The sequence below is a fragment of the Archocentrus centrarchus genome, chromosome 23 (assembly GCF_007364275.1).
Source record: "Archocentrus centrarchus isolate MPI-CPG fArcCen1 chromosome 23, fArcCen1, whole genome shotgun sequence".
Taxonomy (NCBI): Eukaryota; Metazoa; Chordata; class Actinopteri; order Cichliformes; family Cichlidae; genus Archocentrus; species Archocentrus centrarchus.
Window position 1 is genome coordinate 20,581,061 of NC_044368.1, and position 26,249 is coordinate 20,607,309.

Consider the following 26,249-nt stretch of genomic DNA (forward strand, 5'->3'; position numbering starts at 1 on the left):
GTAGTTGTATTATGATCTGGAATGACTTCTGTATGCAGCATAAATGTAAAAGATATTTTGTCACTGGAAAAGTGAGTACGACTTTAAATGTGCTGTTTGTGAATGACGGGTGGCCTTTCAAGTTAGAGTTGTGGTTACTAAAAAAACTAGGACTCAAATTTGGAACATGTTTTTATTTTATGGTGAACAATGACAACAAAAAAAGACAATGCGTTTGACTGCTTCTTCTGACGGTAAATCAGAACTGTCTCTCACACACACACACACACACACTCAGTTGTAGGTCATGTATCTGGGGGTGGCGCTGAACTTGGCGTAGGACTTGATGACCTTGTTAACTGCTTCCAGGAAGTCCTTCTCTGTGGCGATCTTCCGGCGAGCCCTGATGGCAAACATACCTGCCTCAGTGCACACGCTGCGGATCTCAGCGCCTGAAAGGAAACGCACAATATAAAACCTGAGCACAAAATGGTGTGCAGGCTTTCACTCAATAACTGAAAAGCAGTTAAACCTGCATTTACAAGACATGTAGCGTTTTCAAGCCATTCATAATGGAAACTCAGGATTTCCCGACTCCACAACAGACCATCTACTTTAACACAACATTTATAAAAGGCTGATATTCTTTGAGATACATTTCCCCCATGTGGTCACACATCAGCACTACATTAAAATGTTTGAATGCTTCTAGACCAGGGGTGTCAAACTCCTTGCCCGTGGGCCTGATCCGGCCACGCCCCCTACTTCTGGTCCGTGAATTGATGCATAAATAACATACAATTTGGCTCTTTAAGTTATTTTTTTGACATTTTGCTTAACCCTCTTAATTGCAAGGGAAGGCGAAATGTGAAAAATGCAACTTAAAGGGCCAAATTGTATGGTTTTTTTTTTTTACATAAATTCATGGACCGGAAGTAGGGGGCGTGGCTGGATGCAGCCCCTAGAGGTCATACAAATCATCAAAATAATTGAAGCAGCTGAGGAAAACCAAACAGTTCAAAGTCTCAGTGACACGGGAATTACATCAAGAAGAAAAGGAGACCTGACGTAAACTATAACTGCACAAGCAGAAGATACTGTTAAATAGTAAAAACAGGTAAGACAGAAGCAGCTGAGGGAAACAGGACAACACAGGGTTTGATTGCTGCTCCTCGTTCTCACCGGTGCTGTTGGGACAGAGGCGAGCCAGCAGCTCAAAGCGAATATCTCTCTCCACACTCATAGAGCGGGCATGGATCTTGAAGATGTGGGTGCGACCCTGCAACAGGGATTTGAAAGATGGCTGAATTGGAAACAGTCACATAAATAAAGAAGTGCAACATAATACAATTTTGAACTCACCTCAAGGTCCGGCAGGCTGAACTCGATCTTCCTATCCAGGCGACCGGGTCTCATCAGGGCCGGGTCCAGAGTGTCCGGCCTGTTGGTGGCCATCAACACTTTGATGTTGCCTCGAGGGTCGAAACCATCCAGCTGATTGATGAGCTCCAACATGGTCCTCTGGACCTCGTTATCTCCACCAGCACCATCATCAAAACGGGCACCTGACAGGTTCAGAAGGTTGTACAGTGAAACTTATTTTCTGAATGGATTTGTTTTATTTACACTGCATTAAAAGGACGGCTGCACTAAAACCTGATAAAAGCCTCTGAAATAAAGATACATTTTTAACTTAAACTATTCCAGAAGATCAGAATCACATCTCCAGATAAAAACAGGCCCTATTTTAAGTATTGTTTTTAAAGTAATATAACCAGTGATATAAGCCTAACCTCCAATGGCATCAATTTCATCAAAGAAGATCAGACAGGCCTTTTTGGTCCTGGCCATCTCAAAGAGCTCACGCACCATCCTGGCTCCCTGTGAACAAGTGCAGGAAAAGCCAGAGGAAATGTTTACAAGAATCAGCTTTCCCATTCTAAACTGCAGCTAATCTTTCTTTTGTTTTTTTGGTGAACTCACCTCTCCCACATATTTTTGCACCAGCTCGGAGCCGATGACTCTGATGAAGCAGGCGTCTGTTCTGTTGGCCACAGCTCGAGCACACAGGGTCTTTCCGGTGCCAGGGGGCCCGAACAGCAGCACACCCTTAGGAGGCTCAATTCCCAGATTGACAAACCTCTCAGGCTGAAGAGAAGAGAAAAATGACAAGTGATCTTCCATGTGGCAGAAAAAAAAGCTGCTTTATTGAAGCCTGAGAGGTTGTTATGATGAGTGGAGTATTTGTGAACACTCACGTGGAGGAGTGGAGTTTCCACCACCTCTCTCAACTTCTCAATTTGCTCCTTACATCCACCAACATCACTGTAGGTCACATCAGGCTTCTCCTCCACCTACAGTACAGCAAGGGGACAAAAGTGTTATCAAATGGCAAATAAGCAGATGGGCTGAATTATTAAAAAGCATTCCCTGCATCCATACCTGCATCATGGTGACCGTGGGGTCAATTTTGGGAGGCAGAGGAATGTGGATTTGATATTTGTTTCTGTCAACCCTGGAAAAACAGAAAGGACACTAAACTTAGCTTACAGGTATTTGATAGAACATTCTGAAATCCATGCGACAGCTGAATAACGCTTCTGCCTCACCCGACTCTCATGCCCTCCTCAATGTCAGTTGGAGCCACCTGGTCACTCAGGTCCACCACAAACTTGGCAAACTGTTTGACGTTGATGATGTATTTAGGATCCTCGGAGTCTGCATTGATGATCTTTGTGCATCTTTCAGAAAAAATGTAAAGAAATATGTGAAGTATGAAGTAGGAAAGATGAGCAAGTTAATGTCAGTTTGACAGCTGCTTGAAACATCAAGTGGGAGTTAAAAGAAACAAAATCCATAACATAATTTTACATTTTCATGATGTTAATGTTGAAAATAGAAGATTTCTTGCTTTACCTTGCTACCTGCAGTGGCTGCTCACTTTGCAGTGTCTGTTTGTCAGCAGCTAGATCCCAGAGAGCCGGTGGAGCCAGGCCTGTGTCCGACTCCTTAATGCCTGTGCAATAAAAAAAACAAAAACAACAAAACTGGACAGATCAGACACAGATCAGCATCTGAAGCCAGTTAGTGCAGCATTCCAGGAAACTCGGCATATATACTCTTCTGATAAAGCTGGTTATCTACTTGAAATTCAAGGTGATCCATTTTCAAGCTGCTGCCTGAGATAAAGTCATCTAGACTTGCCTTTTGCCTTTGTGTGTTAGCCTGCCTTGAGTATACCCTGGCACCTGGTAGGGATAGGCTTGCTAGATAGCTGCACCTGACATGATAGAATGTGCCAGCACCAAAGGGCAGACTCAAGGGGTCTAAAATACACTGAAATATATTGAATCGCATGTGATTTAACTGGCACTTAATGAATGTCCAAACACAGCTGTGTACTGTAATAGTGCTATCAAGTCCTATGCATATTGAGGGATAATCCCCATCAGTATCATCACTATTTGTATTATTTCTGAATGTGACAAAATTAATTCAGGCTCACACATGTTAACTGTATATCTACAATATATGGAAATAACTTTAAAGTTCCTTCAGTATTTGTACACTGTCACAATACAGGTTTTGTTGCAATTACTTTTACACTGGATGCATTTTCTGATGCAAACCCAAAGGGGATTTGTGTCTCCGGCTGTAATCAAATCAACTTTTCCCTTGTTACGCTTGGACTGCTTTTTTTGCATTTCTGCAATATTTCTAAAATTAGAAACATTCTTCCTTAGAATGATGCTGAAAAGCTAATTCATGCATTTATTACTTCTAGGCTGGACTATTGTAATTCATTATTATCAGGCTGTCCTAAAAGCTCCCTGAAAAGCCTTCAGCTGATCCAAAATGCTGCAGCTAGAGTACTGACAGGGACTAGAAAGAGAGAGCAGATTTCTCCCATATTGGCTTCTCTTCATTGGCTCCCTGTTAAATCTAGAATAGAATTTAAAATCCTTCTCCTCACCTACAAGGTCTTGAATAATCAGGCACCATCTTATCTTAAAGACCTTAAATTACCATATCACACCAATAGAGCACTTCGCTCTCAGACTGCTGGCTTACTTGTGGTTCCTAGGGTATTTAAAAGTAGAATGGGAGGTAGAGCCTTCAGATTTCAGGCCCCTCTTCTGTGGAACCAGCTTCCAGTTTGGATTCAGGAGACAGACACCTTCTCTATCTTTAAGATTAGGCTTAAAACTTTCCTTTATGATAAAGCTTATAGTTAGGGCTGAATCAGGTGACCCTGAACCATCCCTTAGTTATGCTGCTATAGGCCTAGGCTGCTGGGGGGTTCCCTTGATGCACTTTTAAGTCACTTCTTCACTCTGCATTTAATCATTAGTTATTATTAATCTCTGGCTCTCTTCCACAGTGTCTCTCTCCCTTCAGCCCCAACCAGTCACGGCAGATGACTGCCTCTCCCTGAGCCTGGTTCTGCTGGAGGTTTCTATCTGTTAAAAGCGACTTTTTCCTTCCCATTATCAGCAAGTGTTTGCTCATAGGGGGTCGTCTGTATTAATGTAGGCTCTTTACCTTCACAATATAAATGTATTGTTGTGATTTAGTGCTATATAAATAAAGTTGAACTGAACTGCATTTCTGGACCGATCTCTCACCTGTCAGCTCATTTATCTTCTTGAGCAGCTGCTGAATGTCATCTTCAACTTGTTTGATCTGTCTGGAATAGGTGCTCTGACCCTGGTGGTGAACAGCAAACACACTAATTCAGTGTAGAATCAATTTCACTTACTTCACACAGTGGTGCTGTCGTTCTGTTTGAAAGCCATACTCACGTATGTTTTGAGGAGAGCGATATCCCCTTCATCCAAAGCTGTGACAAAGATGAAAATAACATCAATGCGTTTGCACTTTGACGGCGTCGCTGGGCCGCTAAGTACTGTTGTTGCACTGAGCGATGCAGAATATGCAAAAATACTAGATTTTTTATGAAACTCTTTCCACCGTAAACATATCACATTTTTTTACTACATGACAGCAAATACCTCCACCGGGGGTAAACTATTTGTGAACGAGCTAAGCTAACATTAGCCATATAGCTAGCTGATGTCGACGCTCCTTTTCAGCAACTAATATCGACGGATTTTAAAGTAATCATTTTGGATATACCTCTAATAGGGGAGTCATCCTTTTCCTCTTCCTTAAGCTTCCTTTGGTCGTCTCCCAAATAGTCCGGCATATCTGATGTATGAAAAAACTGTTCAGTTACGAAGAATCGAGGCTGCTAAACTCTACAATTACACAGCAGCTTTGGGTTTCCGCCGGTATGCGCCACTTACCGGAACACACAAGCGGGAGTTGTATTGAGGATGTACCAACAATTTTTTATTTATTTATTTATTTTTGCGGACTACGGCATTCTTGCACGTATCATTTGACGTCATAAATATAATAGAAATTGTGTGACATGTTTAGTTAACAGGACCAAATTTTAAGCTATAAACGAATACTAAAACAAAAACTGCGGAACTGTAAGTGTGGAACCGTAACGATAACCCGGAGTGGTTAGCGGTGTGACAGCAGAGCTCGTTCTCGGATTGGCAGTGGCAAAGGGAGGCCCATGTGGTGTGTTAAAGAGCGGGCCACAAACTGTAGGACTTTATAAAGCTCTCACTCGATAATTTTGTCACCTGAATGTTCGTGTAGCCTGCTTTAAAAATGCTGCTGGAAGCGCTGGATGAGGATGAAACGGTTGTCTACAAAGCAGCTGCCGGTAAGCACTGAAGGAGGTCAGAGGAAGGCAGCTAGTCAAGCAGCCACTTTCCATACTGACTGCTGCTCTGCTTGTTAGCATGCAGCTAAACAGCGCAGACGGCAGGCTAATGTTACCGGCTAATTTGACGGTTGAAAGGGTCTACGCATTTTAATTAGTGTTTTTGTGTCTCGGGTTATCCAGACGGTATTTATCGTGTTGCATAATGTGGCCAAGCTCATGACTGCACTTGCTGTCGCCACAGCTTCTCTCACAAGCTTCACTGGCTTGTTGGCAGCTCCTAATAGTGACAGGCTAGTTTGGAATTTCACAGCCTTTTAACTGATGTGTCCACACGACAGGGAGCCAGTACCTGGCTGTTACATAAGGGCCAAACACCTGTTGATTGCTGGGCAGGAGTATAACTCGAGCACTCCTTGTTATCTGAATGGATGGCTGTTAAATTCTGAAAGTCTCGTGGCAAAATCTGCATGTTGATATACGTCACTGCTGCTTGGTGAGAACATTATTTTTAAAATCCACGTACTCACACATCTCCACGCGTTTTTCATTGAATGTGCTTAAATAATGAATGATTTAAGCAAGTTTGCATTAAAAAAAAAACCTTTTGTAGTTTCAAAATGGCGTTAAAGGAGAAGAGGCCTGAATCAAAGTGTTCAACACTGCAAATCCAGTCATTGGTAACACCTCCTTTGGGACCTCTCGCAGCTTGTAGGAGCAAAGAGTCTCTCAGTTCTTGTTTTGGGGATTCTGGTTTGTTCTTCTTGCAAAAGACTTCTGGTTCAGTGAGTTTTCCATGATGTTTAGGTCAGAGAGGGTTTATGATGCATGCGTTCAGCTTGCACCTTTTTTAGGTAGTCCGTAGTGGATGGTGTGTTCAGGGTCATTATCCTGTTTTAATAGTCACCCTGTTCAGCTATAGATCTGTTTAGATGCGTAACCTTCTGATGGTGAATTTTGTGGTAGCGGTGTAGGAAAGTTTGTCTCCTTAGTCTGCTTAACCTCCCTGAAGTGCTTTGCTGCCGTAGTTACTTTTGATTATCATCTTGGTCTCCCAGCCTTCAGCCACAGACTGCATGTAAAATATGGACAAAAGTTATTGTAAATTTCAGAGAGCGCTGCAGCTGTTTGAAGGCGCGCATAGGCCCGCAGTATTATTATAGGATCTTTATAATGCAAGGTGCCTTGAGATGACTATTGTGAAATATTGCTGCATAAATAAAATTTAACTAAAGCGCTTGTTCTTGTTCAATATTATAAATAGTTTTGATATTACTGTTGAGTATTCATGAATAAATACTTAAATTAAAAAAAAAAAGCATTCAGAACCAATGTAGTGCTATACTTCAGTTATCTGTTCTTCTGATCCAACAGTTATCATCTTGTCATTGGTGGGCAAAGTGTTACATTGGAAGAAAAATGAATCAACCTTAACAAGCAAATCAATAGAAAAAAAAACCCATCTGAAAGCACACGGAAGGAAATGCCTAATCCTAGAGTGGAGGGTTTAAGGTTTCATCGGCTGCAGAACATTTCAAATTGGTCTTTAAGCTGCTCCAAAGCTTCTGACCTGCACAACAGTGTAAACAAACGCCATCCCTAATGTGCTAATTAACAATCTCTTGCAGTGTTCAGACTTGTGCAGTTTTGATCCTTTTCAGTCTAAAATTGTGCAAAAAAATATTACTCATCATGCTTAAACCATGCTGTCTTACTTTTCTTTATTAACTAACGATGTAAGAAAACCTACAAATGCAGATAATGACTAAGTTTTCTGTGACTGTATGAGCAGGTTTGCTTTCTTCACTTAGAATTCCATCACTAGCTTTACACTGTCATGGTCATAAAGTAATCAAAAGGGTCTTTATCGAAGATGTTTATTTTACAGAAATGTCTCTTCCTCCTCATAGCGTCTACACAGGTTCAGGTGGAGCCGGTGGGTCGATGGTTCGAGGCCTATGTGAGGAGGAGAAACAGAAATGTGTCGTCTTCCTTCCAGGAGCTGGAGGAAGAGGAGGAGTCCTCCGAAGAGTCGGAGGATGAGGAGTTCCAACTGGAGGATTACCCCATGCTCCGAAAACTCGACCCTAAAGACTGGAAGGTATGTGAGAAAATATGGACAAAATGATTATGAAATCAACGGAGCCCTGTTTTTACATTGTGCTACAAAAACTTCTTTGTAGACAAATGAGGTGTTTCTTGGCCTGAGTGCATCACCTACAAGCAAAATATATTTCACTTCATTCTCTGTACCTGTATGATAGATGGGACTAAAGCTTATAGTAAGATTCTTGACAGCTGTGAGATTCCTCTCCGTTTGCCCTGCGGTGTAGGACATACAGCGCAGGTTTTTCAACTCAGAAAAATAATTGCACCTGTAAGTCGGCCATTTTCCCAAATCCTTCGTTACTCACCATGTTAAGTGGACACTTATGTTTGGCCAGATGGAATGTGATTGTGTTGGTGATTTCAGTGAGTGTGTGTGTGTGTGAGTTTGATTTGTGTTGATGTTGGACAGTTCACATTAGCAACCACTGCATTGTTTTTCTTGGCCTTTATGCATTTATTATAATGCAGTTTATGGTGTGTTTTCAATCAGCTGAATAAGACCGCTGTGTTGCCTTGCAGCACAGACACAACTCTGCAACACTCTTTGCACATAACAGCGGATAATGATCCATGTCAAGGGATGAATGTTTGGATTTTGTTGTCTGTGTGGTGCAGGGAAGAGCATCATCAGGCGGTGATTGAGGGAGTGCTTGACTTGCTTTCGCTTTGAGTTCTATTGCATGCATTTTCAGTATCGTTTGATCATTTCATTTAATTGCGAGATGCCAAAATCATGAATGAGGTTAAAATTTGATTACTTGTGTAGTCCTCTGGGAGGTTTCTGAAACACAGAATTATGCATTTCAGGCTTGAGTCAGGGAATATTTATCTGATTGTTTATCAAACTCTGACTTGACAGCAGTTTCATTCTCCTTAGAGGGGAATCATGTTTGTATTCCTAATGCAAGGCTACATGGGCTTCCAATCCCTTTACAGTAAGTAATAGAAAAAAAGGTTAATGAATTACCTTGTAAAGTGTTAACAGCTGTATCAGTGAGACATTTTGCAGTCAGAAGGCAGAAAGATATAAATAGATTAACTGCAGTGAGTCTAAGAAGCCCTGAAGTGCTCTTGAAGATGAGAACCAATCACAGCTGAGAAAAAAAAAATGCCCCACAAAACTAAAATAGCTTAGTTTTCTATTGGTTCATCATTACAAATGACATCATACTGTAAGCAAAGCCAAGAAAATGTGACTTCTCTTTATCACAATTCATTCCAAAATGATTGACCTTAAAAATAAAACATCTTACAAATATTGCACAGATGTCAGGGATGTTTGCGAATGCTGAAGGCAAGATGATCAGCCTGACACCTTAAACACAATAAAACCAGTTGACAGCACAGAGAGGTTTGTTGACCTTAAATCTCGATAAAGCTGGAACATGCAAAATAAGTTCTGTGTGGCTGCAGTTTCTTTTTCTTCTTCTTTTTTTTTTTTTTAGTTGACATTTTATTATTTTTTTTTAATGAATAGACTTTCAATTCAGTTTTATTTATATAGCACCAAATCACAAGACCGTAAGACTGCAGATGGAGTGTAGAATGGGTCGATTTAAACAGAAGTAACGGTTTTAAATAAACACTTGTGTTCTCCTATTTTGGGACAAATTTCTGACTCAGCTACATTTGACCTGTGTAGCACGAGCTGTGCGATATCCAAGTTTGTAAGTAAATATTTTAGCCAGTGATTTGAGAGGGCAAAAGTCCAATGAGAAAGGGACAGGTATAACAGTTGGTCCTCTGTGTACTGAAGGCAAAGGGACGGTACTAACCGAGTGAAGATCAGTGGACCAAGTATTGAACCCTGAGGAAGTCCACAAACAGCGCTAACATTTTTAGAGCTGTTCAGCAACACCCTGCTAGTCCTTATTCAGATATCTGTTTCTGAGCTTTACTGACGTGTGACAAATATGACACTTGTTGTTTTTTTTTCCCCATAAACTTTTCTGTCAGAATCAAGATCACTATGCTGTCCTTGGGCTCCCACACTTGAGGTACAAAGCGATGCAGAAACAGATCAAAGCTGCACGTGAGTATATTTCTTCTCCTCATGTTTTGGGTCTCTGGTTTGCTCTAATAAAACACTTTGATCCCATTTCTCTGCTGTTGGTCCACAGACAAAGCGATTGTGCTGAAGCACCATCCTGACAAAAGGAAAGCTGCAGGGGAGCAGATTGTAGAAGGAGACAATGACTACTTCACCTGTATAACTAAAGGTACAGTGTTGTGACAAAATCTCAGCACAGACATTTCTGGAATGTCCTGAGCTGAACGTTGCTGCTTTGTCTTTGATTCTTTAAAACTCAGCTATGGAAATCTTGTCCGACCCAATGAAGAGGAGAGCCTTTGACAGTGTGGATCCTACCTTCGACAATGCTGTGCCTTCCAAGAGTGAAGGGAAAGAGAACTTTTTCGAGGTATTTGCTCCTGTTTTTGAGAGAAACGCCAGATGGTCTTCCAAAAAACACGTGCCCAAACTTGGAACCGTGGAGTCGTCTTTTGAAGAAGTGGATAATTTTTACTCTTTTTGGTAAGTGGAAAAGTTAGAGATGCTAATTTGTAATTGAAACAAGGCAAACTTTTTTTTATTTAAACTTTTGGTTAAAGGTACAACTTTGACTCCTGGAGGGAATTTTCATACTTGGATGAAGAGGAAAAGGAAAAGGCTGAATGGTAAGCTACTGTCTGCCCTAATGACGCATATGCGCTATATCTTCAGGGTCAAAAGTGTTAACTTTTTTTCTCCCTATGTAGTCGAGATGAGCGGAGATGGATTGAAAAGCAGAACCGAGCTTCAAGGGCTCAAAGGAAGAAGGAGGAGATGAACAGAATACGAACACTAGTTGGTACAGTCTCAGCGCCGCCACACACCTCATTAAAAACCCAAATGCTTAAAGTATTCAGTAAATATCTCCTCCATATACTGAGATGTCTGTAATACTGTGCAGAATCTCAGCAAATCATCTAAAGTGGTTGCAGTGTGATTAATCATTTGCGATGCTTCCCTGCAGATACTGCCTACAGCTGTGACCCTAGAATAAAGAAATTCAAAGAAGACGAAAAAGCCAGGAAGGAGTCTGAGAAGAAAGCCAAAGCTGAAGCCAAGAAGAGAGAGCAGGAAGAGAGAGAGAGGGTAGGTCTCGTTCATTCACATAATCTTGACTTTGCTGGACCACTGTGACTTTTTGCTGAGGGGTCTACTCTGTTATGGACTTAAAAGTGCGCTGCTAGTTGTTAAGCTAGCTGCACATCAACCGTTTTATTGTAGATTGATAGCTCGAGCATTAGCATTAAATAGTTGCTGATTAAATTACCCTTAAAACACAAACTTGACTCTTACTTTACTAACAATTTGATCAGAATTTTTACTTAAATGTCAGTCTGCTTGTTATTGTGATCAAAGACTTGAATGTTTTTCAGTGATGTACAGGTTTTCCCTGTCAGTAGAGAAAAGACAAAGGGAAAAATGAATGGAGGCCAGGAGGGTTACTGCAGTGCTAAAAGATTCAGATCACCCCATAATCACAATAGTCATCACAAGGCTCTTTATATTGTGAGGCAGAGAGACTACAATATTAGAGAGAACTCCAATAATGAGGATCCTCCTGTGGCAAGCAGGAGGATGGTGGGAAAGAAGATCTCTCTTTTAACAGGAAGCCCCCTCTGGCGCTCAGGGAGGGACGCTCATCTGCTGCAGTTGGGGTTAAGGGGAAAAAAGGAGAGCCAGAGACCCCTCCCCTCTCCTGTTATGCCAACTTCTTTCTTTTTGGATGGAGTTCACCACTGTGCATATTTGTAAAAATGTAGGAGACGAGCATGAAAAGTATTAGATGATTCAGTTAAACGTTATCTTGTTATGTTTGCTCTTATAATGTGATACAAATAAAAGGCAAAAATGACACTAAGATTTCCATCCTTTGGTACACACTAAAAGGAAGAAAGGAAAAGGACTGTAAAGCACTGGGAAATATATCCTAGCTTCAGGTGATCACTGTCACCTGATTGTTTGCTTTTGAAACTGTTTTATCAGTTTGGCAAAGGTTCACCTGTTGGTTCTGTGTCTGACAGGCCAGACGGGCGGAGCTCGAGGCAGCTCGACTGGTGAAGGAGAAGGAGGAAGAGGAGGCCAAGCAGGCAGCCCAGCAGGCCAAGAAAGAGAAGGAGATCCAGAAGAAGGCTATCAAGAAGGAGCGGCAGAAACTCAGGACCATGTGCAAGGTACCCACCTACAGACATTTGCATCCTGCTCATTGATATTGATCCAGTTGAGTGTCTTAAACATTTTTGAGCAGTGTGTGTGTGTCTTAGCTCTGGTGCTGTGTTCTGCCTTTAATATTGTTCCTCTCACCACAGAACTGGAATTACTTTGCGGAAAATGAGGCTGACAGTGTGAAAATGATGGAGGAAGTGGAGAAACTCTGTGATCGGCTGGAACTAACAAGGTACAGTGAACTGCAAGGTCATCACTTGGCTCCTTTTTTTAATATTATCACAGATGTTAATAAAAACAAGATTTTGTAGATCAGGTCTTGCCTGGTTCTGGTTCAGTTAAAATGAGCTCTTGTGTGTTGGTTTGGCTGTGAGAAGGCTGATGTTCCACACACACTGAACCACTTTGAAAAGAAGGGGTTCAAATGGACTGACTGACTTATCTGTGGTAAAACAGCATTATCACACAAGCAAACTGAATTCTAAGTTTTATAACTTACTGGTCTCAATGATACCCTATAATATGATTTAATGTTAAAAAAAAAAAACACCCTTCTCTTATCTCATTTTTCCCTGATGTGCTGTTGAGAAATGCTAGTTAAAAAAAAAAATCCTTCTTTTCTGATTGTCACATGCATTGCAAAGGCTGCGCAGCTCTGGGGTCGGTCATCTGTACAGCTGTGGCTGAATATTTTAGCAGTGGCACCAAATGTTGCAGTCTGACTTGGACTGACTGCAATCACCCTGAGAAATTGCTGAAGGATTGCAAATTATTGCTATCTGATCTATAAATGCAGATTGCCAACATGTTGCCATCAGGCTGAGTCTTCGTCAATGAGCACTCGAGGGGACTCGACTCAACTGGCTCCCAGCTGGTTGTATTCCCATTATATTCCTATTGAAGAGGTTATATTTTATATACGCTTTTCTGTTTGCTGTATTCCTAACATGATTGACTTCCTGTTTAATACACAAGTAGGTCATAATCAGTTATTTGTATATTAGTTCTTGGTACCATCAGAGGAAATGACTGCATGAAGCATTAATGTGCAGACTGAGCTGTCACCAGATGATGCAAGATGACTGCATTTTTCTTTTTTAGGCCTCTAGTTTGGCACTAACATCTTAGTGTCATAACTTTATAAGCCTCGTGAGTGGTTTTGAAAGGAGCTTTGACAGCAGTTTTGTTGTTTCTTTCCAGCCTACAGTCCCTGAATGAAACCTTGGCCTCAGGCTCTAAAGAGGAGAGCAAGGCAGCAGTTGAAAAGCAGGTAAAAAAAGCACTTTGACTTTTAAATATTTCAGGTTTAACACCTAGAGACCACCAGGAGCTCCCACATATGTCAATTTTGTAAGCAAATGACTGCTAGTTGATGCAAATTCAAATCCCAGTGCACAAACGTGTTGCTGCTGTTTCCTCAGGTGCAGGAGGTGAATGTGCAGCTGCAGAAGGAGAAGGAGGCGGAGATCCAGGCCAGGCAGGCGGCTCGCAGCGCCGAGCAGGCCAGTGGGGGAGGAGGTGGTGTGGGGAAGGGCTGGAACGAAGAAGACCTCCAGCTCCTCATCAGAGCAGTCAACCTGTTCCCCGCAGGAACCAACGCCAGGTAAGCACTCAGAATTTAAGCAGCCATTTATGCACTGGATGAATATTATGTGTAATGTTTAAATGAGGGTTTATCAGGTAGCTGTGCTCTGTTTATGCAAAAAATAATGTAATTTTCTTTTTTTTTCCTAGGTGGGAAGTTATTGCTGATTACATGAACATGCACTCCACCAGCGGCATGAAGAGGACGGCCAAAGATGTCATCAACAAAGCCAAGAATCTCCAACGACTTGGTGAGCTCACAAAGATTTACTCAACTTACTACAGAACATCTTCAGCTTTGCACGACTGTTTTCAGCTGTCAGTTTAATGCAAGTTATGCCCCACAAGTCCCTCAATAGCAAATCCAAGGTTGCATAAAAGATGTCATTGTTGTCTCTTTCATAACAACTTGGCTTCAAGATGACAAACATGTTTTTAATCCCTCGTTTACTGTTTTTGAGCCTGGAAATGGATCTTTAAAGGTTAGTATGCTGACTGCTGTGTCTCATCCTCAGATCCACTACAAAAAGATGAAATAAATAGAAAAGCATTTGAAAAGTTCAAGAAGGAGCACACTTCAGTGCCGCCCTCCATAGACAATGCTGTGCCCTCAGAGAGATTTGATGGTAAGTGCATCTAGGTAGCCAATGAGGGAGACACACACACACACACTCTCTACACTACTCTGCCATATGCATTATACATCTGCAGTCAATGGATGAGTTAGTTGCTCTGATAACACACATTTCTTGGCTAAAATATATATTAGATACAGTCTAATAAAGCCAAATTAAGATGTTTAAAGGTTAATCACTGGAATCTTGCTAACAGACACCATTTTTTTTCCCCCCACTTTGAAAATGTAATTTTTCCAGCACTGTTAGTTTTGCAGCATTTTTTTTAACCAGTTTTATTTTGTTGCCTTCATGAAGCACTGTGTTACATGGATTTAAAAAAATGGGCATAAAAACAGAAGAGTCCTTCAATTAATGAAAATAAATGTAGAAGTCAGGATAACATTACAGCCCCATTTCAAGTACTTTGTCACCCCTGGGTTATAAAGATGTAATACATTTTTGGTATAGATTTCCACGGTAAACTTACAGAAAGTACAAATTGCATTCAAGAGTGGATACTTCATAATGTCTATATTATCCATAACAATAAGCCAGGCATAATACACACACATTTAATGTATTATACTCAAGTGTGTATAAGAATATTACTACATAATGCACCCACACAAATCTGTGTAAAGTCCAGCTAAACCATCTTAAGGGACTGGCATGGTTGTGCACTGGTCCTAGTTGAAGTTCAGCTCGTGCTGATTCTGACATCATACACACATTTTAACCCCCACAAAATCTTATTTAGCTGGACCTGTTTTAAACTACAGCTAAGCTGGTCTCCATTTAGGAGCACAGCTTTCCAGTTACTGCTGCTTGTTGTCCTCTTCCTGCTAGTTATTTTGTAGTTGATGTAAGGCTGTTGATCATCTTGGAAAACATTGTCAGAAACCAAACATTAAGAGTTATGGTGTCAACTGTTGAGTTTCTAACTATTGTGTTGCTGCGTCCGGGCCTTCAGCATCTGGTAGTGATGGGAACGCTGCCCCCTGGACCACAGAGGAACAGAAACTTTTAGAACAAGCCCTGAAGACCTACCCAGTCAACACACCTGAGCGGTGGGAGAAGATCGCAGCTGCCGTCCGTGGACGAAGCAAGAAAGACTGTATGAAGAGGTATAAGGTATGTCACTGTGATCTGTTCTCTGCTTAGGTTCAGTTCCACCTAACAGTGATCTCACTGTTATAGTTTTAGTAGAAAGTATTTATATTGGTATAGAAGTACTTGTGTTTTTACTGAGGTGTCTATTCTGTGAAGTAACTCTGCAGCACCCAGAATCAAACTGGTGATCTGACATATTTCCCTTTTTCTCTGACAGGAACTGGTGGAGATGGTTAAAGCCAAGAAAGCTGCTCAGGAACAAGTGGCAGCCAAAAGTAAAAAATGACAAGAACCACAAGTTAATAGAATCTGTGTTATTTTAACATTATTGTGTTGGTCTTTATTTTATAATAAAAAAGAAGGAAAAAAATAACTCATGACTTAAATATTGTATTTTTGCACAGCTGAAAGTTCCTCAGAGTGGTTCTGCTCACGTTCTCATCCAGAACATCCCGCTGCGGATCTGGTTGTAGTCAGGCAGCTGTTCGATTGGACCTATGATAGAAACAGTTTGGACTTATTGCCTCTGCTAATTAACATCCGTTAGAAACTAGAAGCTCACATCAGTGCTTTAAGGTCTCAATGCATTTTTGGAACTAAGTTCAAACAGGCTGTAAAGATCTTCACGCTTCTCCATTCAGTCTAAATCTGCTGGTTGCTTCACTCACTTTATATTCCACATCCAAAGGAAGTATGACAGCTGATGAAAGTGATCAGAGCTCAATATTTAAAACCCAAATTATAGTGAACCATCATTTTCTTTACAGGCAATCAGAAGCTAATTCAAGTAAATGTGCAGCGCAAATCATGCATCCCATTAAACGTCTGTTTCCACTGATGCCTCACAGCGAGGATCCATTACAGGGCATGAAAAGCAGAGCCTGTTGTATGAGATGCAGTGTGAGAATGATCAAACATAATTCTGTGGCTTCACATTATCACCACCTGCAGAGTGGCGCAGAGCCATATGGAAGCTGCTTTTTGGTTTTATATAACTACAAGTTCAGGTCAGTTCAGCCATTGCATGCGAGGTGAGTGGTTTTGCAGTTCTGTCTTCTACAAAACACTAATACAGGCATCCTGTAAGACAAAAAACATACCAACTGCTGCGATGGCAGGAGCTCTGTTGTAGATGTATTTGGTGCACACCTCCTTTATGGTGTTGGTGTCGATGGCCTGTTGAGAGACATTGACACATAAGAGACAGACGGCACTCAAAGTGATGTGAAATCTGAGCACACAACAACAGAGACAGCGGAGGATCAGAGGAAGAAAGCTGCTCTTTAAACACAAAGTTCATTTAGGTAATGTTTCAATGTAACAGATGTTACTCAAACTGTTTACTCCCACTCCATCTTTTATTTCTTAATTTGCTTTGTTCTTAGAGCCCCTTTTAAAGTTAAGGAAGCCTGGCCCTATGAAATATTTCCAATCTTTATGACATACTGGCTCCATATTTAAAGTTAAGTAACAACCAGAGACCTGTGCTACAAAGCTAGTTCAACATTCTCGATATCTTTTCCTCATCTGGCTTCAGTTATGCTAACATCAGCGATAAAGCTAAGCAGTCTCACAAAAGTGGATCTCGAACTAGAATTTCCAAATTAAACTACGAGTGCAGAATATGACCAACCACAAACATGCACAGGTCTGCTGTCAGCAGCAGCATATTTTATTACCAAGAGAAAGCTGTAATAATGGAAGAATCTGAAGACGTTAAAGACATAAAACAGGCTAAATTTAACAGTTGCTACAGACAAAGCAACATGTGCGAGTGTGATATGTATGTGTGCACTTTGAGTGCAGTAAGCCGGGCTAATTCCCAAAGTCAAAAAAAGAACGTTTTAGCCATATTCTTGCAGTTGCAGCTATGATGGTGCTGAAGGTCTGAGAGCAAGACAAGAATAAACATACATCTCCTTCCGCTTATGCCTTTTTGGTAACGGTACAGGAATTTTGTGGAAAAAATTTTTAATCTTCTGCCTACATAAACTTTTAGGTAGGAGATGTCAGAAAACTAGTACACAAAAATATATAACTATAGAAAGTGATGCACACAACTGTGTATGCAGTGACCAAAGGGGTTATCCAGCTAAGGTCAAGAAGATTATAGAAGAAGTTGCTTCAAAACTGTTCAAGCCAACTAAAAAAAAAAAAAAAAAGGAATAAAGCTGCTCCTAACAATCCAGATTTCCTACTGAGGGAAAAAACAAAGACTTAATCTAACATCTGTAATCAGTCTCACTGTCTGCACACTGAGGACTCCGGGATCTTCCACGTATGATGACAATGTTTTCCAGAGAAGTTTTACCTGTCAGCAGGTGGTGGTTTTCAATGTGTTGGTTTCTTATGTTAAACATATTCTGCTACGGAGTTGTTTAGGTGTGCAGCACAAATAACCAATTTTCTAACTGAAGTTAACCTTAGCTGCTGAACGCTTAGAATACAGCACCTTCTTGTTTTCTACAAACCACAGCACTCATTCTGATGAAAACTATCCACTCACATCAATTCGGGCTTCCAGCTCATGCAGAGGGATCCTGCGACTGTAGCACAGCATCTGTCTGCCGATGTCTTCACAGATCGGGGTGGATCCTGGAGGAAACAAATCAACACACTGACACCAGGAACAGTACGAGTAAATGCTCCCCCGTCATGCTGCCTTACCGTCAAGATGCAGGAGCATGTTGGTCTTGAGCAGATTCTTGGCCCGAGCCACCTCCCCTTCTGTCACGCTGGTACAAAGAGAAATCCTGACAGGAAGCAGAAACACACACACATTAAATACAGTAACATTAATCATCCCATTCCATTATCTGCAGGTATGTTTTATTTACACTCCTTTAATAAGGGTAAATAAACAACCTTGTGAGTTCACTCACCATTCCATTTGAGTGAAGTGCATCATGTCGTTGATGGTGCCAGGTTCGCACACCATGTAGAGGCCCCAGAGGCCTGTGTCTGTGTAGCAGGTGTTGAAGGACTGGAAGCTGTGGCACAGGTTTCCCTGACAGGCCATCTGAGCCAGCTTACTGGATAGATTCTGGGAAAAGGACACAACCCAACAGAGCGGCGGGAAGAGAGAGACACAAAAACAACTGAATTATCTGGTAAATAAATGCTGAGGTCATTTACTGACCAGGTGTGTGTGTGTGTGTGTGTGTGTGTGTGTGTGTGTGTGTGTGTGTGTGTGTGTGTGTCTGTCAACAGTTCAAAGGGTGTTGTCTGTTTTTACTTAAAAAGACAAGGAAAAAAAAAAAAAATCATTTACAAAGACAATGTCAAACAGGTAGCACAGAGAAAATGACTTGCAGTAAGACACTGATGATGAGCTTGAAAATGAAGCTGAGCAAGTGTTTGAGGTTTCCTCAGCACTCACCACGCCTCCACCAAACGAACGATCCCAGTTTCCAATAAGTGTGTTGGCCACCATGAGCGGGATTGTGTCGGGGTGAGACCATCCGACTGCCTCCACAGCAATGGCAATGTGAGCCAGGGGCATTTTGTCGTCACGCACGCGGATCTGAAACAGTAACAGATTCCTGAAACATTCACCAAATTCAAGTGAAGGCTTTTAAAGATCTTTAAAATACTCCAAAGAAAGAAACACTTTACCATTTTCACAGTCAACAAGAGATAGAAAGCAAACAAATTTAACTGGACCTGACTTTACCGGCATTGGAATCACACTTTGAGAGTACTTCCCACTGAAGTATCTAAAATTATTAGTACTGTGATAAGTTAATATGATTGAGAACTATACAAACATGCAGGGCACAACCCAAGAGTTTAGAAAGGGACTTAATAGTTTTGTTTGTAATAGTTATGTCTGGACTGAGACAAGCAGCAGACAACTGAAGAATGAATAAGAACCTGTACGTATAAGAACATCAAATTTAAGACTTGTTTAACCCTAACCTCTTTAATACCATTTTAAATGCAACTTGTAACCAAACTTATGATGGAGTTGCACCTAGTTAATGTGTTAAACAATATCCTGCTCTTCCAAGTATGAAACATGCAGCACAGTTTGCTTCCTAAGGATTTCCAGGCAAAGAAAAATCATTAATTTCAGGGAATATCAGACGGGTTTCCATTAGTGCAGGCCTGGTGGCCCCATCTGAACTATAAAGCACAGCCTGAGTGATGCAGTCACATTGCACGATCTAAATGTGTAGTGAGGGTGAAAACAGCAAAGTTGTGTGCTAAAAAAAACTCATTGTGATGTCTAAAAGCACACAAACCCACTAATTTTTAGTCTTACTGACCACTAAAAGTGCCACATTCACTTGGATTAGAACTTTAAGACCAGTCTGAGCTGAATTTAAGACATTTTAATACTTTTTAAGCAGTATACGTGTTTTTAAAATATTTTTGTGCTAAAATATGCATATGCAATTTGGGCTCTTGATTTGTCCATTGTGAGTTAATGAATTTCCCCAACTGTGAGAATAGCTGTGTTCAATAACCAATTTAAACAAAGCACTTTTAAAGAGGGGATTGAAATCAATGCATTTTAACATTTTTCAAGGCCTGGAGCCACCGTCCTTCATTTGCATATTTCTTCCACGTTACTCCAACATACTGTGCTTGATCTTATCTTATGAATAATACAGTAGTTGCTCTGTTTTGATTTGACTTATTTGACTCATGTGGCAGTGAGACAAAGAAGGTGGCCTTACCTCACTTCCTGTGAACTGGCACGGAGGAAGTGTCGGGGCTTCACCTTGATACCTGGCGGGAAGTTTTCCAAAGTGATATTTGGCCAGATCGATGAGCTCGTCCTGACAAACACCTGATCAGAGAGGGAAATGGAAGAGATCAGAACAACCTCAAACTGGCATTTTACTGCAGTGAATCAAGGGTCAAAAGTTACTGGAATTTTTCTTATTAAACTACATAAATAAATTACCACATACTTAGAATGGTACTCATGCATCAGTGGCTGTTTGCATATTTATTAAATGGTTAACCAAACATGTGAGGAGACAAACAGCTCTGACCTCCAGCAGCAGCCAGCACTATTCTGGGCCCTTTGTAGTGGGTGGTGATATACTCCACCAGGTCTCCTCTGTTGATCGTCCTGTGCCACAAACACACAGCTGACTCAAAGCATGAAGCTAAGTTGTGCAATATGCCTTCAGCATACTTCAGAGTAGTTTGTACTTTTAGGTATTTGGTCTCACTTGATGTTCTCAGTGGGGCCCAGAATAGTTCTTCCCAGCGCCGTGGACTGGTAAGCTGTAGCATGCAGGTAATCAAAGACCACTTCTTGCAGATTGGTCTCCACTTCCTGCATCTCTCTAAGAATCACCCCTCGCTCCCTCTCGATCTCCGCCTCTCCCAGCGTGCTGTTCTGGATGATGTCAGCCAGGATCTCCACAGCTTTGGCACAGAAAGACATTTTATTATGTTGGAATGTTTAACACATTTCAGGTTTTACTCCTGAGATGTTTTCTTCTAACATTCAGCCCCTCTGCTATTCTGTACCTCGTGGAAGATCCTTGGAGAAAGCTTTGGCATAGTACACAGTCTGCTCGCGGGATGTGTAAGCATTCAAATGAGCCCCCATGTTCTCAATCTCCAATTCCAGATCAAGCTGAGAGCGTTTCCTGGTGCCCTGTCACACATTTATACAAACAAGTGAAAAAAACCTTGAAACTTCCTCTTCATTCTTAAAGATAACTTGTTATTTAAAACTCAGAAATATTACATTTAAGTAATTTATGACTATTATACCCTGAACTATCCCACTGTGTTCATCTGCCTCTACATGAGGATGTATAAGTTTAAAAAAGGACCATTAAAAGACAAAGACAATGTGTTCAGCTAGTAGAGTTCAAAGTTTCGCCATGTAGATGTTGTCTCACCTTAAAAGCCATATGCTCCAGGAAGTGTGCTGTGCCATTATTTCTCTCATTCTCGTAGCGGCTGCCGGCATCGATCCACAAGCCCACCTAGAAAAAACAAACAGGAATTAATATGTACACCCACAAACTCTGCTGCTACTGCACCACAACTCCAGAGATGAGGCTGCACTTGCAGAGCTAATGGATGTTAACATTTTGCTTACTGAAATATAATTTTAATGCAGGCCTTTTGAATGTGACTGGCTAGTTCACTGTGGTCATGAATGATGGATGGTAAGTCCTACTAAGCTACCACTCTGGTTAATACTTCTTCCTAATCTTGGCTCTGTATGATGTCAGGGTGAGAGGATATCATTAATATGATGATCTCAGGCTTACAGCCCCATCCGCCTGTTGTCCAAACCTTCTGATTTGCCAGTTTAGCCAATCAGAAAAAAAGTTGGGTTAAAGGCAGTTTGGCCATAAAGAACATGAAGCTAAATGTCATGTTTCAGAATGTGGAGGACAAACCACCCCTGTAATAACAAAAGTCTAGAGAAAAAAAGTTATGTGCAGCATATTTAAATTGTCTAGTTCAACTTACGGTGCAGGTGGAGAGCCCAGAGTCCTCAGACGCCACCCGGAGTCCATTTTCTAACGTAGTCACCTTAGTTTCAGGAACATTTAGCGCCACCTGGGGAGCAGCCTGGGTAGCCAAGGCTCTGCGCGGTCCAGTTGTGAACTACAGGAGGACAGACACGACCGTACAGCCAGTCATCATGACGCTTCAAAATTAGGGCACTGACGTATGCTGTTAACAGTCTGCGACAGTTAATTAATCTGCGTCAGTAAGAGTTATATCACACAGGCCACATTCAAACATCAATGTAAGAGTGACTATGATAATAGCCGAGAAGTCGCGACTGTTAGCTAGCTTAAGTAACTGTTCGCAAACAAACCGGCCATCCAGAGAGAGGGTTTCCTCTGTTAGACCGAGCACTGATAACTGTCACGGATATATCAATCAAGTTATGTATCGAAAACATGAATTTAAATCAATTCTTCTTACCCTGCTTACAGAATTCTTCTTCAGTAAATGTCTCTGTAGGAGAAATCTCCCAGCAGACGTGAGGCGCTGTACGGACGTCGCCATGTTGTTTATCCGTAACAGCACAATTTCGCTGACGCAACATCCGCCGGAGATGGCGAGTTACAGGAAAGGAAAGGAAAGGAAAAGAAGGACCTGAACACAAACGTATAAAGAAAATCATTCTCACAGTTATCAAGTTTTCAGTAGAAAAAAATTTGGCAATGAGATTAAAAACACTTTAATAAGTAGCTTTACATTTTAGACATTAATCAACCTATTTCGCTTTTAAATGTTTGTGAAGCGTTTTAATTTTAATATTTTTAATCATAACTTACGTGATTTTTGCAAACTGTATTTATAAAGAATTTTTCAACTTTAAAAAAATCCCTTACATTGTTTATTTTGAAAGGGTGTTGGAGTTTGAAGGCGGAAGTGTCGGTTTAGCATAGCGCGGATTTTTTTCAGAGGGTTTCAAGTTAGTCTGTTTGTCAGCGTCTTCCTAGCAGTTCATTGTGACTGGAATAGCCGAACAAGACTCAAGTACAGCCTCATACAGAGCAGAAAGTCAGCTACTGTACTACACATTTGAAGGTATTTGTTTAGTAACTCAGACTTAATTAATTCTCTCTTGGTTCAACGGTGTCGTTAGCTGCTAATGGTGCAGCGTTAGCTGTTCACGCTAATTAGTGGCCTTAACTGTAGCTGATGCATTAAAACAGGAGTCTTCAGCCATTATCTTCGGTGTGGCTTTCAGGCAAGAAATGGCGGGTGGCGGAGATCTTATGGATGGTGATTTGGAAGATGGAGAGATCTCTGGGTCCAGCTCGGATACTGAGATGGGACCCGCGACAGCAGCACAAGGATCTCGACCCCAGCTTCCCCCGGCTCTCGGCGGTCAGTCCTTCCAGAACAGAGCCGCTGTCCAGCAACCTCCAGCCGCCGCTTACCGCAGCACCGGTAGGACGGTAGAGTCTAGTGACAGTGACCTGGAGTCCTCTGATGAGGACACGAATGTTTGGCGCAGGAAACGCCAGAAAGTGTCCAATGTCCCGCAACCCCCTGGCTGCAGCGTCCGGCTAGGGCCGACCCCCGTGCCCGCCCAGGGAGCACTGGGTGGCCGCAAAGTGAATAACATCTGGGGCTCTGTAGTACAGGAGCAGTGCCAGGATGCCATCACCGCAGAACTTGGCGTATTTGGCATGGATGGTGTTAGTATGTCCAGCAGAAATGTGGAGACTTATAACTTTGTCCTTGCCCGGAAGATAATGGATAAAGAGAGGGAGATGGAGGCGCAATCAAAGGAAGAAGGAGAAGTGAGCATGCTGGATGCTGAGCTTGAGGAGTACATGAAGGGTAGGGGTTCAGAAGAGAATGCAGGTGGTGATGCAAAGAGGAAGAGGCCCGCCAAAGAGAGACTGGGCCCCAGAGCAGAGATGGACATCAAGGGCCGGTATGAGATCACAGAGGATGACCCTGATGATAAGGTGACTGATGAGATTGCATACAGGCTGCAGGAGCCTAAAAAGGAGCTGATAAGTCGTGTTGTCAAAGTAGTTGGGAAGAAAAAAGCCATAGAACTGCTTGGAGAGACTGCCACCCTGGAGGAGACTGGTGGTGTGTACACCATGGACGGCAGCAGGCGCCGGACACCAGGTGGGGTCTATCTCAACCTGCTGAAGAACACCCCCAGCATCACCAAGTCTCAGATCAAGCAGATATTCTTTGAGGAGCAGGTGAAGGACTACAAGAGCAAGAAGGCTGCCCAGAAGAGGAGGCGGCATTTGGTGGCCAAGAAAATGAAGCAGGCCATCGGCACACTGAACCTGCAGGAGCATGATGATGTCTCCAGGGAGACTTTTGCTAGTGATACCAATGAGGCTTTGGAGTCACTGGAGGAAGGTGCAGAAGATGAGGAGGGACAGGAGGAAACTGCTGTGGGCACAGAGGAGACAGCAGTGGTCTATAATTCTGCAGACCTGGAGGTCTTTTGAGAATGGCCTGTCGTCTGAACAAGGATGTTAATGAAACGCTGAAAGCCCTGAATATGTAATTAGTACAGAATCCACACTGGTGTCTTTTTCTTTTTTTTTTTTTTAAACTTAGCAATAAGCAGCAGTTTTGTTAACAAAAATATAGCACTTGGTTTGTATAGCATGGATGTTTTTTGCAGTTCAAATGGTGTTTGCCTTTTAAAACAGTCTCTATCAAACAAATGTTGTGATATTCAAATACCGTAACCATTTTTGCTGTAATTGTCATTATAAGCGAATGAGGTCTTGAGTTATTAATTTCATGTATGTATCTCTCTGGAAAGTAATAAAAGTGGTGACTCAGGTAAAAGTATTAAAAACACTAGGTGGTTTAGTACACTCGGGTTTCCTTAATTTTGCTTCCCAAACAAAAATAATATTAAATGTTATTTCAATATTGTTGAACTATTTAAGGTGAGTTTTTCACATGTGATATAGACTTAGTACCAACATGTGCAGAAGGTCTGAAGGATTACTGGACTGAGATCCACGCCAAGTGTGATTTCTCTAAAGACCAAAAACCTGGACAACATTGCTTGCCAGATGTTACAGTGCTGAAGTGTCCACTAGATGGCAGACACGTTCCAGTTTCTACAAGAGCTGATAACCTTTAGACAAAATACTTAGTGGAGCAGCCTTAGAACAAATTCAAAAGAGCCTTGAACTGCTATATACACAATGTACAAAAGTGTATATCATAAAATTAACTCCAAGGCAAGGGGAAAAAAAAATACCACTTAAAATATGGATGGCTAGCATCACATGTAGCTTTACAGCACATGAATGAGAATGCTACCTGCAGATAGTATACAGTGCCAAAGATAACGGGTGTCTTACCTGTTTTGTGCAATCCAGTTACAATAGACCTTTAACATTTGTCATGTATTTATGAATTTATGCAGATGGTTAGGAAAGAGTGTACTCAATGATTACTCTAAATCACCTGTCCATCTACAACTGATCAAACTTTTAATTCCTGCTTAGTACAGTTCCTACCTCCAGGAATAGTGTCTTGGTCAGGAAAGCTTTCTGAATGGCAGCTCTGCAGAGTTTGCTTAAAGTCTTTTTATTTAAATCAGTTATTTCAGTATTTTGCCATGAAAACATATTTGCTACTTCAAACTAATTTTAATATTGGATGACAATAACCCGAGTAAATACACAATGCAGTATTTAAATGTGCCCTCTATGTGAAAAAATAGCTACTTTTTCACAAAGGGCCAGGGAGATTTGGGTAGCTCTTTTTCCCACAGTGCAGTCCTGCTTTGTTAGCACATGTACAGAAATGTTAGCATTCATTCATTCAAAGCCATGTTTCTCAACTTTTGGCAAATCTAAGTCTAATATCCTCTGTCCTATTCATTTAAACCAAATCCTGAGAAAATTCTTGGGACCTGTGGCTGGAAAAGTGTTTGATTTTCCAGCTACTTACTTTTTTTGGTTTAGATTTGGACATGTAGCAGACGGTCTGCTTATTGGAACTAAAAACTGTTGATGACAGCAAAATGTGAAAAACCAAAACAATTAGCTAAAAGGTTCCCAAGTACTTTGGGTAATTCTCTAGTGCTTTGTCGCTACATGGTTCACGATGTGTATACAGAATATGGATACTTATTAGAACAGCTGTTCAATCTATGACAGGAGCAGTAAACTAGCATGCAGTTTACATCCAGTATTTGCTTTATGAGTTTTTGCTTGAGCTAAACAAATGCCCCCTGCTAAAGCAGCTGCATCTAAATCAAAGTAAAAGTATACACTCGCCGCACACAGCTCTGGGCAAGAATGAAGGCCTTTAATGGTGGTGGTGGATTTGTCAGCTGAAGCTCTTGGAAATGATCATTATCTCCGCTCAAGGCTGCCACATGAAAGGCCCAGTGTGCTGGAAGAAACACGTTTGATAATCCCACCACTTATGGCTTTTTTCATAT

General features: G+C 41.5%; 4 protein-coding genes across 4 annotated transcripts; 2 read left to right on the plus strand and 2 right to left on the minus strand.

Moving 5' to 3' along the window:
• Positions 1–158: 158 nt before the first annotated feature.
• psmc2 (proteasome 26S subunit, ATPase 2) lies at positions 159–5,290 on the minus strand. Its single transcript, XM_030719825.1, has 12 exons — positions 5,116–5,290; positions 4,782–4,819; positions 4,605–4,686; positions 2,896–2,995; positions 2,589–2,720; positions 2,422–2,494; positions 2,238–2,333; positions 1,963–2,127; positions 1,773–1,860; positions 1,342–1,544; positions 1,162–1,258; positions 159–431 (listed from the first exon to the last, which is right to left on the minus strand). The coding sequence occupies exons 1-12, from the start codon at positions 5,183–5,185 to the stop codon at positions 274–276; spliced, it is 1,302 nt and encodes a 433-aa protein (XP_030575685.1). The 5' UTR covers positions 5,186–5,290; the 3' UTR covers positions 159–273.
• A 231-nt stretch (positions 5,291–5,521) lies between these two features.
• Positions 5,522–15,638, plus strand: dnajc2 (DnaJ (Hsp40) homolog, subfamily C, member 2). Its single transcript, XM_030720237.1, has 16 exons — positions 5,522–5,719; positions 7,630–7,820; positions 9,785–9,860; positions 9,949–10,047; positions 10,139–10,361; positions 10,439–10,504; positions 10,586–10,677; positions 10,843–10,964; positions 11,900–12,049; positions 12,185–12,273; positions 13,242–13,311; positions 13,463–13,644; positions 13,776–13,876; positions 14,141–14,251; positions 15,213–15,373; positions 15,570–15,638. The coding sequence occupies exons 1-16, from the start codon at positions 5,665–5,667 to the stop codon at positions 15,636–15,638; spliced, it is 1,857 nt and encodes a 618-aa protein (XP_030576097.1). The 5' UTR covers positions 5,522–5,664.
• Positions 15,639–15,655: 17 nt separating this feature from the next.
• pmpcb (peptidase, mitochondrial processing subunit beta) lies at positions 15,656–22,395 on the minus strand. Its single transcript, XM_030720238.1, has 13 exons — positions 22,271–22,395; positions 21,806–21,943; positions 21,223–21,309; positions 20,843–20,972; positions 20,539–20,737; positions 20,356–20,435; positions 20,035–20,147; positions 18,732–18,875; positions 18,235–18,395; positions 18,020–18,105; positions 17,859–17,947; positions 16,453–16,528; positions 15,656–15,847 (listed from the first exon to the last, which is right to left on the minus strand). The coding sequence occupies exons 1-13, from the start codon at positions 22,352–22,354 to the stop codon at positions 15,783–15,785; spliced, it is 1,452 nt and encodes a 483-aa protein (XP_030576098.1). The 5' UTR covers positions 22,355–22,395; the 3' UTR covers positions 15,656–15,782.
• Positions 22,396–22,711: 316 nt separating this feature from the next.
• Positions 22,712–24,636, plus strand: phax (phosphorylated adaptor for RNA export). The gene is made up of 2 exons (XM_030720190.1): positions 22,712–22,882; positions 23,046–24,636. Exon 2 carries the CDS (start codon positions 23,053–23,055, stop codon positions 24,280–24,282), a length of 1,230 nt encoding a protein of 409 aa, XP_030576050.1. The 5' UTR covers positions 22,712–22,882; positions 23,046–23,052; the 3' UTR covers positions 24,283–24,636.
• The last annotated feature ends 1,613 nt before the right edge of the window (positions 24,637–26,249 follow it).